A 12,620-nucleotide genomic window follows, 5' to 3' on the forward strand; every position below is an offset into this window, starting at 1 on the left:
ATTGGCTGGTGAATAGGTCCACGCTCATAAGTCATTGTAATTTAGACTAAGTGCGAGGATGGCTCAGTTGTTAAAGGCGCTGACTACAGGCCCGAGGGTCCGTGGTTCGAGTCCCTGGTATGACCAAACTTTCACCCAGAGTGAGGAGAGTCACCAGCTCTCTGTAATGCCAGGCGTAGGAATCACGAGGTGTGGTCAAACCGAGAGGAAGGACCAGGACACTGCTCGATAAACATAGGCTTTTCAGTGTCCTAAAAACTACCTTCGGATGCTAGGTAGAAACAAATACAAATACTTTGTTGCAGAATCAATGAACCAGACCAAAACAATAGTTATCCATCTCTAAAAATCTGAACTTTTATTTGCCATATCTGAGTTTACTGATGTAGAGATTTGGTTAAAAACCTACCTAGCCTTTTGTTGACTTCAACTTTATCACAATAAAACTAAAGATTTATTACATTCAAAAGTACGGTAAGCTCTAGCAATTCAAAAGTTTCCTTGTATATACTGTGCAGTACTTCATATTTCTGACGTATGTTAAATATTCACCGTTTTATTTCCCCAGAAGCCATCGCCATCAAACGGTTTTTTCTCCGTTTCTCCTCACACTCCTCTGGTATTTGCGGAAGGAGGTGGCTGCGGAAGGACATCTTTCCGGTTGTTGGTTGGGGATGCTGCAGGTGAAAATGAATGCACTATACTGCACGAGACTGTTCCTCACTGGGTCTTCGAAGCTACTGTCAAGGTTTGAGCGTGCTCTTATTTTCAACTAAGCCTTGCTTTCTTCATTCTAATAGATCGTATTCTAATGACTCGGAAGTACACATTTATACAAAACAAGATACCGGACTGTGTGCTAGTCCTACTTTCTGGCATCAAACCAAATACCTAGTCAAACTGTAGATAGCTGGTAAAAGACAATGTTTATTAATACCTACATTAACTCTCTCTCTCTCTCTCTCTCTCTCTCTCTCTCTCTCTCTCTCTCTCTCTCTCTCTCTCTCTCTCTCTCTCTCTCTCTCTCTCTCTCTCTCTCTCTCTCTCTCTTTTTGTGTTTCCATAGCCCAGTTACAATCTTTGCTGTTACTTGTTTCATGCGTGGTCTTGACTTTTGATGGGGGCGGTAGAAGAGGCTTGCTGAAGATGAAATCGCCCAATCAAGACAGAGCCAATGCTTGAGGAGTAGAAGGGCAGTAGCATGACACTGGGCACCTGCGAATTGTATGAATGCCGTCACATTCCAAATGCTGCGAAATAAGCGTACGCTGGAGTCGCAAATTCACACAACCCGTATCTTATGTACGGTGTCTTTCTCCTTTTGGTCATCCAAAGTTTTTCTTTATAAGTAAACGTTTTTCACATCTGCAATGCATTCGAAGAGATGGCTTCTTGAAAATTAAGATTTGGTCAATTATAGTGATTAAAATGAAGACTCTATGATTTACTGAATATTTTCAATGTAAAATTTAAGTATTAAAGTTATGACATGTAGCTTTAAAGGCACTATGTCCCGTCGGTCAACCGTTTAGAGTTAATAACAGGCTTTGCAGTGTGTTTAAAATCGATAAAACATTGACGATTAGCTGATTGGCTCCGTAACAATAGGTCTATTGTAAAGTCTAACCAATGGGAATTTAACTGGCCAGCGAATTGCGTCGGGACATGTTTTAATTTAATGGAAAATACAGAACTGTGAAGACAAAAATGAACTGTTTTCTTAATTTTGCTCTTCAGCTTTATGATTGGTTATAAATCTTTGATTTGGGAGAATACAGCCCGTGTAACATGCATACCTTGTAGATTTTCTAACCCCCTTAATTTAAGACATATACATTGAAATAGCTGTCTGAAAATTGTATATAAAGTTTGAGGAGTTTATCGTTCTGCTTGACCTTTTCTTTGATTCACCTCAAGTAGCTTTCGTTTTGGCTCAACACTTCAATGTAATCAAGATAAGTACGTCAATCTGCAAGGAGAAAAGCAAAGCTTTTTAGCATAGCTAAAAAACGTTCATAATCTTTAAACCTGTGGGAACCAAACACCAAGAGTAGCCATAATTACTCAGATTAGACTTAGCTTCGCATCAAGGGAAAATGTTTTTTTCAGAAACGGGGAAGATTTTGGAGAAACCATGAGTTTTATATTTGTATAATCGGTATCTTGACTGTGTCGGTTAGTTCGTTGTCTTCTAATTATTTTTCCGCTGGTCTTGATGTACACTTAGTGAGCAAAGTAATGGCGACCGCGTTATCAACAACAAAGCGATCGAAACTCAAACCACTTTTGTGAAGCCATTAGGCGTCTTTTTATGGTTAAAATCTAATCAAACCAAACTTCAAACCATTGACAACACTTTTAATTTAAAAATTGAATAGGGGCTTCTTGCAACGGTACATGGATGTACATACAGTAAGTCCTCGAATAACCTCTCGGGTTTTGCAAAAAATATTCGAGAACGAGGGCTTATTCGAATGTGATGGGAGGCTGTGGGCTAATTTACCAGTATCCAAAAATATTACCAGGGCAAACTTTCTTGTTCTATTTGGGACTGTTCAGTATCCTTAAAATGATTGATGACATACTTTTTGAAGGCTGCACCAGGAAAGCAGTTATCTGCTAAAGTAATTGGCAAGTGAAAACTGCGGCTGGTTTAGTTGTAACAGCTAAATATACAGCTGTAACGAATTGCAAGACAATGGCCACTCGATGGCAACAACGCTCATCAAAAGCTTATCGAAAAGTTGGACAAATATAAGAAATTTATGTAGAATTGGACAAGAATTTGAAAATAGCAAGAAATGTTTTATTTTCTGAAGCTGGTCAATGAGTTGAGTTATAACTTTGATTTGTGAGGAAAATAACGATATGAAGTTTTCTTTTATATGCCGGTAGCCCCCTTGAGGACTTATTCGAGGGTGGGGGGTTATTTCACAAAAACTATTTAGGATGTGGCTTATGCGATGTGGGGGCTATTCGAAAGTGAGGCCTTTTTTAAGGACGTACGGTGGAAGAAAATAAGTTTTTGGTAGTTATCGGCTTCTGCTTTGTGCAGGGCAGCTATATGTACTCTGAATCTTGTGTGTTGGCATGAGGCACTTAAGGTTATTCAATATGCATTACTACGCCCTCAATTTATCAATTGACAGGTGAATGCTCTGTTGCTTTGCACAGTGCTTTCGACCATTGCTTTTCGTTTTTGGTACATGTTGTTATGTAATAATATAACTTGAAGTTAAGGTTGTATTATACAAGAAAACTTAGAGAGAATCAGTCATTGCCATAAGCATAGAGTAATAAAAAGGGAACTCCATAAGAATTTGACTCTTTTTGCAAGCGCACGTGTGACAAGGCTAACAATGATTGTCCACTTTGTTATATAGAAACTTTGTCAGCTTTGTAAACGGCTGATATAGAAGGCCTGCCTACAGGTAAAAAATAAGAATTCCTTGTCGCTTTTAAAATTTGCTCTCGTACAATATTTTTAATTTTAAGCTACATTATTACATAACAACATGTATCAAAAACCTAAACACAAGAAAAAGCCTTGGTTGAAAGCACTGTGCAAATTTGATTATTTGAGGGCGTAGTAATGCATATTGAGGAACCTTGAGTCAACAAAGAAGCTCACCAAGACAAATTATAAAGGTTTGACGAATGGTGCCTTTTACTCACAGGCTGCAGCTAACAATTGGAGTTTGCCCTATAAAACTTAGAAGATGAACGATCACAACGTTTGTCATGGGGAATTTTCTAGTTTCCATACTGCTCGACCTGATAGTCATAAATAAGCATGATTTATAGTCATAAATTAGTATGATTAATTATTTCAAGTAAAGGGTTAGGGTTTGGTTCAGGGTTAGGGTTAGGGTTAGGGTTAGGGTTAGGGTTAGGGTTAGGGTTAGGGTTGGGTTAGGTTTAGGGTTAACTAATTACGTCATCAGGTCGAGCAGTATGGAAACTAGACTGCTCCTTGTCATGGTCTGCCACTTCTCTGAAGCGAGGTCAACCAAACGACAATTGTTTTCCTCGCTTCGAAAAAACAACAAGGGAGCGCGGAGAGTTTCTTTCTACCCATTCTTTGTTCTGCGTCAGAAGTACCACTAAGGGTAGAGTTTTCTAATCCTTGATGAGAATTCAAGCAAAAATGTTTGGCAAATGTAGCCAGTAAGTAGTACTTCTGAAAAATACACCCATTTAATAGGGTCTAAGTATTTTAAAGATTATAAAATTAGCCCTGATTTTGCCAATCTAATCATAGAAATTGTTTGTTGCAAACTAGTTTTTTCCTCTTCTCTCCTCGAGCGCATATGATTGTATGTTAAAGCCCTTGAATAACCCAAAACATGACCCTTCTTTTATTAAAGGGGCTAATGTTTTGCTACAGGTTTCACAGTGCTTTTGGGGGTTGATTTTCTTTGGATACGCTTAAATATTAAAAAGGGAGTTGTAAGAATTAGTAGAAAACTGGATGTGTCAATAGACTGTAGACAGGTTATAATAGGCCATTGCTTTATAGTTACTGTTGTCTTCTTAATTGCAGCAAGCATCTCCCAAGTTCAACAAGATTGCCTTTTATTTGGTTCCATACTCGTCAAATGGATCAAAGAACAGCAACAAGCGGTAAGATTATCTTAATTATCTTCTAGCCATTTTATTCAAAACTTAGACTTTTGTAGTCTTTGCGTTGACCTGATTCTGTCTGTTTCCATCCTATCATTATCCTGATTAATTTCACAAATCCCTGTGAAATTGTTTATATAATATATAATTGCAGTTGCGCAGTCCCGACATGAAGGTTTCATGTTGTTTCTGCTTCTGCAGCTCTGCACACTACTTCTGATAATCTTCTCCATTCTTTGCGGTCCCTTGCTGTGGATCGTATCTTTTCAAAATCTCAAAATCTGAAACTGTATAAATACCTTTAAATATCTATTTATCTCTTTCAGATCTCTATAAATAATCATAAATCTCTGTGAATCTCTGTAGATCTCTAGAAATGTCTATAAATCTCTCTAGGTCTCTATAAACCCCTGTAGATCTCTCTAAAGCTCTTTTAATCTCTCTAAAGCTCTGTTAATCTCTCTAAAGCTCTTTTAGATTCTATAAATAATCATAAATCTCTGTAAATATCTTGAAATCTCTGTAGATTTATATAAAATTTCTACACATCTCTATAAATCTCTGTACATCCCTACTATTCTTTTGAAATCCCGATAAATTTCAGAAGATTTTTATAAAACTCAGTAGTCCTCTGTTAAACTCTGTAAATCTCTAAAATTCTCCTTTGGTCGCTCTAAATCAATTTAAATCACTAGTCGTTAGGTGTAGGTCCCTCGAAGATTTGAGACGCATAAAGATTAAAAAGTTCGTTTGAATGGCTAGATTTTCCAGTTCGTTTTTACGAAATCTTCTTCTCATTGAGTGCGCAAGTCCTTTTCTACATTGTAGTAAACTTGGCTTAAAAGTTTTATAGTAGCAAGAATTACAAATTCTTCGGAATGTCCTGAGTCAATAAATTCTGTTAATCTTTCAAAACTTCATAAATCCCAAAAATATCAGAAACTTTTTAAAACCATGAATTATCAATTTCTTTTTTCAATGATTTATACCTTAGATTACTCTTCAAATTTTTGCTAAAATAATTTTTGCAGAATCGGCCCTTTAATAAACATTGGTAGATCTTCTTTTCTTTTCAAGATTTAAGAATAAACAATGTTAGATCTTCTTTTCTTTTTTTATGATTTAAGAATAAATAGTGATGAATTTTCCTTCTCTTTTTATTTGACTTTAATATAAACGGTGCTAGATCTTCCTTTCTTTTTGTATGATTTAAGAATGAATAGTGATGAATCTTCTTTCCTTTATAAGTGTTAGGAATGAACAGTAATTGATCTTCCTTTCCTTGATATCATTTAAGGATAGACATTGGTAGATCTTTCTTTCATCTATACGATTTATGAGTGAATAGTGATAAAGCTTAATTTGGTTATAAGATTTAGGTATGGTCAGCAATAGATCTTTATTCCCTTCATACCATTAAAAGAGAAACAGTGATAAATCTTCTTTTTTTCATGTGATTTGAGAAAAGAATATTTTATGATCCATGGGATTTAAGATTATAATAGTGAAAGAACTTTTACCCTTTATGTGATTTAAGAAAATAATATTGTGGTCATCCCTTCCATTATATGAGTTAAGAATTATCAGTAAGAGATCTTCTTTTCCTTTGTCAAATTAAGAAAGACCAGATCTTTCTTCCCTTTTATAAATGGAGCAAGACCGGAGAATGATTTTCTTTTTTAATAGAAGAGGAGAAATGAAATATCTCCTTTTCCTTTTATGAATTGGGGATAAATATCAATAGATCTTCCTTTCTTTTTACAAATGAATGAAGACCTTCCAAAATCTTCCTTTTTAGTACTACTTAGATAGCTATTCATAAGTTTATTTGTTTCATTGAGATGCGGCCTGCTTTAGCTGTTCGGATTGTGATTAAAAATGCACAACCACCACTTTTACTAACGACAGAAATATACTTCCTTAGAAAATCAAGTGATTTGAAACAGTTTTTCGGTAAGTTATGCCACGAAAAAAAAGCAAACATTTTGTCAGCCAGTGAGAACTATGATTGACTTTTTACTACAACAAAAACTTTTCTGATGAATTGCCTCGCAAAAACGTAAATCTGCGTGTAAGCGTTACAACAAAGAAAATCCAATTCAACTTGAGCTTTAGAACTGGTGCGTTCGAATGTCATCTCAATCTTCTTTATTGCAGATGTTTCCACATTTTTATAGAAATTTAATACGTATTGAAGTATAATACTTTCTATAAAAAACTGTATTCAATATAGCGAGATAAAATAAAGAAATTCATTTTGAATTTAGATGTATAGATATCAAGTTTTACTTCACTTTTCAAGTTTATTATTTTCCCAGGTCTTAAGGGAATTAATTTTGCAAGAACAATAATTTTTGTGGATTTTTTTACAAATTTACTCAGGTATTAATTTTTGCCGATGGAAAAATTCGAATACTGCACAGAAATTATTTAAAATCTCCCGATTTTCAATTTTCTTTGATTGGAACGTCTGAAATTTAGAAAGGTCTGAGAAATAGATCTCCTCTATTTTTTGAAGTTATGTAATCAAAAACAGCTTTCTGAAAGAATAGCTTCCTCTAGATGAAAACAATTTGAAGTTTTCCATGACAGGCAATGTAAGAGATCTTGAGATTGAAAGAAAAAGATGCCTATAAAAGGTGTGCAGGATCTTAGAAATACATTAGCAATAGTATTTGCCATTACTAAAGAAAGACAGGGGAATAAAGCCATAGATCTTGCGGGAAGAATCTTCAGATGCTCAAATGGACTCATTTTTGGCCGTTTAAAGATTCGACTTAAAACCGTGTCTTTGGGAGGGTCAATAGAGTTGTAAACTTTGAGCCGAATTTCAACTAAAGATCCTCCCACTTAAATTACTGGGTAAATTTTTTGTCTTTTTTTAAGAGCAAAAATTAGTGTTAATCTATAGCTTAGATTTCAAAAACATATTTAATTCCAATAAGTACAAGATGACACTAAATGGAGCCACTGAGGCTCAAGAGATGAGTTCTCATAAAGATGCCTGACCATCTAGAGTTTTGCTTCAATCCCAATACACATTTTTAACTAACCGTGTTAAAGGGAACTGGATCGAGATTTGGGGTGAAAGACCGCGCGTGATTTGTGAAGACCAAAGTTTGGTTATTTAAGCCAATGCGTAACATTTTCAACTGACTTTTCACACACAGAGTCATTCTGTCATGCTCTTTCGGACTATTTTGTCCAGATTCAAAAACTTTAAACATAGATTTTGATCTCGCATTTCTTAAAAACTCAATTCTCTCGATTTTCTACACGACCAAAAAGGGACTGTATGTTAGTCCCCACGCAGATGGTTCATCAATCGTGTCAAGAAAATTACTTTGTTACTTTGCAGTAGATGAATTTTGTAAACATAGTTGAGTTTAACATTGACGGAAACAGACAGGTGCAGTGTATTCAAAAGCTATGATTTCATATTAAATCTAGTGCGTGATTCTGGGCAGTCATTCAACCAAAATATCAAAATATCACGTCAGCCAGTTCTAAACAAGGAAAATGTCTTTCCACAACTTATGAAACCGAATAAGCCTGTAAAGACTTCTTATATGAGCTGATATTATTTTTTAATAGGCAAGGAAGCAGTTTTAAATCGGCTTTATTAGGTTTATGTGAAAACCGTCTTTCAGAAACCGCAGTTCATTAGATGTGCGTTTTTCTCAATTAACTGTATTTGTCTTTGTCCCATATATTTATCTTTTTCAACTGAATCCGGTCTTTGACAATCGTCTATGTCAATGAAGCATTTACAGGTCGTGGCATATGGACCGTAATGAGCGGAATTTAATGTCCGAAATATAGTTGAATCCATATTAGCGGACACCCTACAATGGACACATCTGTAAAGCGGACACAGCCAAGCAATAGACAAGCAATGTCTTTCTAACGTTTTTTCGTTGCCACAGTGATTTAGACGCTACACAACGAACACCTCCAGAAAATGAACAGCAACTTTCTTGCCATGGTGTGACCATCACAACTTTATTGGACCATAAGCCTGATTGGTCAAAATGAAACAGTTAGTCAAAATCTGCCAATCAAACACCAGTTTTGCTCTCCGTGTATAATTTTCAGTTGCTTTTTGTGTATAGTACAGGAAGGTTCTACGTTGATACTGCAGGTTTCACGCTTAATGCGATAATCGGGGCAACATGTAATATTCAGGTGTAGCAATGCGGTTTCAAATGCGTGCTGATACACGAAATGTTTGGTTTGAGATGCGTGCCAAATATCTTTCATTGGTAGGAAAGATGCGGTACGTCCTATCCAACAATATTTCTTCGGACTAAGTTACATAGGTTTTGCTATCAACTGAAATGGCAAAGCTAGAAGGACAATATTTCAGTAATACTGCTTTTGCTCACCTACCTAGCAACCCTGCTGTAATTCGTAATGCCTCTTTCATTTATCCTGTTTCACTTTTGATAGACCTGATCAGTTTTTTTGAGCTTATAACTAAGGTATTCTAAACCCTGGCATAACAGTATCGAATTGAATGATAGCGGCCTACCTTGAAACAAACGCCATCTTCTCAGTTGACTTTTTTATATTTCGATTCCCTTTTTTTAGTGATCGGCTTTCTGCGAGTGATATGATTCATATTCGAAAAGTTATGGAACATGTTTATGAGAAAATCGTTTTGGCAGAAAACACCCCATCGGGAACAACAGCAACAGCACAAAATGCTGAAAAACAGAGTCAGACGCAACTCAATCCTGAAGAGTTAGCTGCCCTCGCAGAGGCTAAAGTTGAACTGTACTGCAATGACACGGTAAGCTTCATCATACATTACTTCAATCTTCACAATTTGCAAGCATAATGGTATTCAAACATGCATTTTCAATTTCCTGCCAGTATATTTCTCATCATTGTCCTATTTCAGTAGCAAATATGTATAGCAAATTTTGCCAATATCAAATATTAGGTTGAAAGGCGGTGAATCCCTTGATTTCCATCGAAGTTCGTCAAACATTGATTGTCAAGTCTCATATTTCATTTAAGACATCATTTCTGCCAATGAGAAGATTTTTTCTTCTGCGTACCTCTGTTGGTTGAAATCCTTCTGTATGGTAAGAAATGTGTCGTCCAATGCTTAACTGATTTTGGCTGCCACCCTGTTGCTATTTTGATACACATTAATTAGAGTTAAGAAAACATTTCAGTCTATCTCCGGAGGAAATTCTGCCCTATCTGGTCTCCTGAAAATTTCCTTGTATTTTTTTAATTTAAGTTTTTTAATTGAATTCAAGCAAAACGTATGTAGTTTGGCCGTCATGCTTTGTTAGGAAAAAAGACAAAGCACAAGAGTAAACTCGTCTCGCTTTATATACCCTTGTCATTCATTGGCACTCCTTATCACTACAGAATCGTTGGGCAACCTTCCTCCGTCTCACAGCCGTGAAACTGTAATGTTTTCTGGACATTATTTGATAGTATCAAAATATGCACTTGTCATGTAATTTTTGGCGTATTAAGTAATGCACAATTTGTTGCATATAAGCTTTTTAATTGATTATATACTTTTTAGGTGCTCGCACTTTGCGAAAGCTGTCACAATTGAGTTACAGAGATTACAGGCACACATATCCCCAATTAGATTGTTGTGCATCAGCGAATAGTTTGACCAAAATAACAATAAGACCAATATCTCTAATGTTCTCTTGGTTGGGCAGATAAACAAAAGCTGCAAAACTGCCTGCGTTTTGGCGAAGTTTGGCTGCTTTTCATTTTTAATTCCTGCAACAAAGTCAATCCCACTCCTGTCACCAAATTGTAACAGCTTTGGTGCTAAGCGTAATGATGCAACTTGTTCGTTTTTAGTTGATTTGTATGGCAGCTAGCTAATGTCGATGGAGCATTTGACGACAGATTTTCGACGTTATACATAATTGCTGAAGCAGGTTATAGTTAAACGATTTTGAATCGTCTCAGAACCTTTAGTTGTTTTCAAGGAAACTTCCACCAGTTTTGTGTAAACCTTGTGTTAAAGTATTTGCGAGTCAATGTTCCTTTATATTATCAAATGTAAAATCTTTTACTTTGTACAAGAAATGAATATTTAGTATACCGTTTCGAGCATAACTCTTCACTTAATACCTTTTTATACTGTTTTATTCCAGATATCAATTGTTTATTTGACTAAAGTTTTTCTAAGGTTATAGTAATTATTGGTTTTTCATAAGAATGAATTAATCGGAAAATTACAGAAGTGTAAAGGGATTCACAAAAAATATGGAAAATAAAGACAGTTCAAATGACGAGCTAGAATGAATTATCTGTAATGGCAAACCAACCAGTATCATGGTTAGTTGATAGATAATGGAAAAAAAAATTTACTTGCCAGTTAAAGCTCAACTTAAACCCATCATGCAGCGTTCCTTGCTAGCGATTACACGAATATAAAGTTTATGAACAATAATTTATTGCAGAATTTAAAAACAAGCAAAGTAGGGTCTTTTTTAAACAGAAATGTGTTTGCTTTTTCATTCACTGGTTTTTGCTGCACAAAAGAAAGCATTTGATTTCAGTTGCTTTAAATTTAGCAATTGTATTTTGTGTTATTCCTAGAATAGTATAGACAGTGCAGTGCAGTTGATATGAGTTGCCCTGGGATTTGATCTACAAAAAATATTGTATTAACTGCCAGGTATTTTCCGAGATAACCGCAGCAGTGACACCTTCTTTTACTATAGACAGTGAGCAAAGAAGTGCTTGCGAGCAAATCACATAGCTTTGTACTTCTTACAGGTGCTGGACCCAAAAATGGATCTACGGACCGTACAAAATTTGATTTGGAAAAGCAAGACTGATCTTATACTTCAGTACAAGCTTTCAAAAGATAAATGAAGATCATGGCGTACTTTGTCTTCAAGAAGAGGTCATTACATCCTTGTTTTGTCCAGACAATTGACAAGTGAGAAGTTGCAGCAATTTGGGAAGCCATGAGCGACTGAGTTCTCCTTCAGTCCTTAAAGTGAATCACCTATTTTGCAAGATGTCCAGATGAGTGGTTTTTGGTCAACAGCAACATTAATTTCAACGAGCGCCTCCTTTGCTCTATGCTATGTAATTTCCCCTTGTGTAGCCTTGGGGGCACATTTCTCTGTGTCAAATTTTTCAGCAATTACCAAAAGGCTTGTTTTAGGAGTTTGAAGCTTGTTAATTTGTGTATAAATATTTCAGGCTGGTTACTTTGGTTGTAAAGTGGTGGTAATTTGTCCTTACTTTGAAACATTTTGGGTATAATTGAGGGTTTTAATGTGAAACATAAAGTCCATTATTCTGTTATATGTCTAATTAGGAGATAGGTTCTTCTTTGTATTCTGAAAACCTCTGAAAATTGCACACTCGTGCAACCATACGTACCCCAACCCCCACGTACAGTATAAATGAAATCTTTACAATTTTTGTCCTCTAAATCTATGAGAAGTACAATATATGTATATTGAAATTCATAATTCTGTTTTCAAAGAGACAAATTATTATTGAGATACACGAGGGAAGTGAATTAGAATAAAATGTTTTTCATAGATTTCTACATTAGAGATCTATAGCACCTGTAAACTGAAACTTAAGTTTCATTGTCAGTTTAACACTTTGATTTATGTAGTTGGGTTGTGGTGAATTACTTGTAAATAGTTGTATTTAATGAACTCAAAATTGAATCCTTGCACTTCTGCTACTTATTTGAGGCCTTCACATGAAAGTTCCTTTTCTTTTGGTCAATGTCAAGAGTATAAGATAGAAAGTCACAAAAATGATTTAAGAAGTTTGGCTTGAACAAAGATGGGGTTGAATGATGGAGATGTTTGAACAATCATCATATAATTCACAAAACAGCAAGTGCTGCTTTTTAATGTGTGTCTATAAATTGGAAGGTGCTTGCTGTAGACTAGTTTCATCATAATCCTACCAGCAGTTGAAATTGCATGTGGTAGTCTATTGTGTTTCCAAATATTTTGCCAGAGTATGGAGTT

General features: G+C 35.5%; 1 protein-coding gene across 1 annotated transcript in view; it reads left to right on the plus strand.

The window, feature by feature from the left end:
* Positions 1-12,316, plus strand: part of LOC135689678 (WD repeat-containing protein 48) — a 33,416-nt gene extending 21,100 nt beyond the window's left edge. Inside the window, exons 15-18 of the mRNA XM_065206991.2 lie at positions 569-748; positions 4,544-4,623; positions 9,214-9,415; positions 11,392-12,316. Coding sequence (XP_065063063.2) covers positions 569-748; positions 4,544-4,623; positions 9,214-9,415; positions 11,392-11,490 — 561 coding nt within the window. The 3' untranslated portion in view covers positions 11,491-12,316. The remainder of the gene's footprint in view (positions 1-568; positions 749-4,543; positions 4,624-9,213; positions 9,416-11,391) is intronic.
* The last annotated feature ends 304 nt before the right edge of the window (positions 12,317-12,620 follow it).

Source organism: Rhopilema esculentum, chromosome 5 (assembly GCF_057945365.1).
Source record: "Rhopilema esculentum isolate cy_ngs chromosome 5, ASM5794536v1, whole genome shotgun sequence".
Taxonomy (NCBI): Eukaryota; Metazoa; Cnidaria; class Scyphozoa; order Rhizostomeae; family Rhizostomatidae; genus Rhopilema; species Rhopilema esculentum.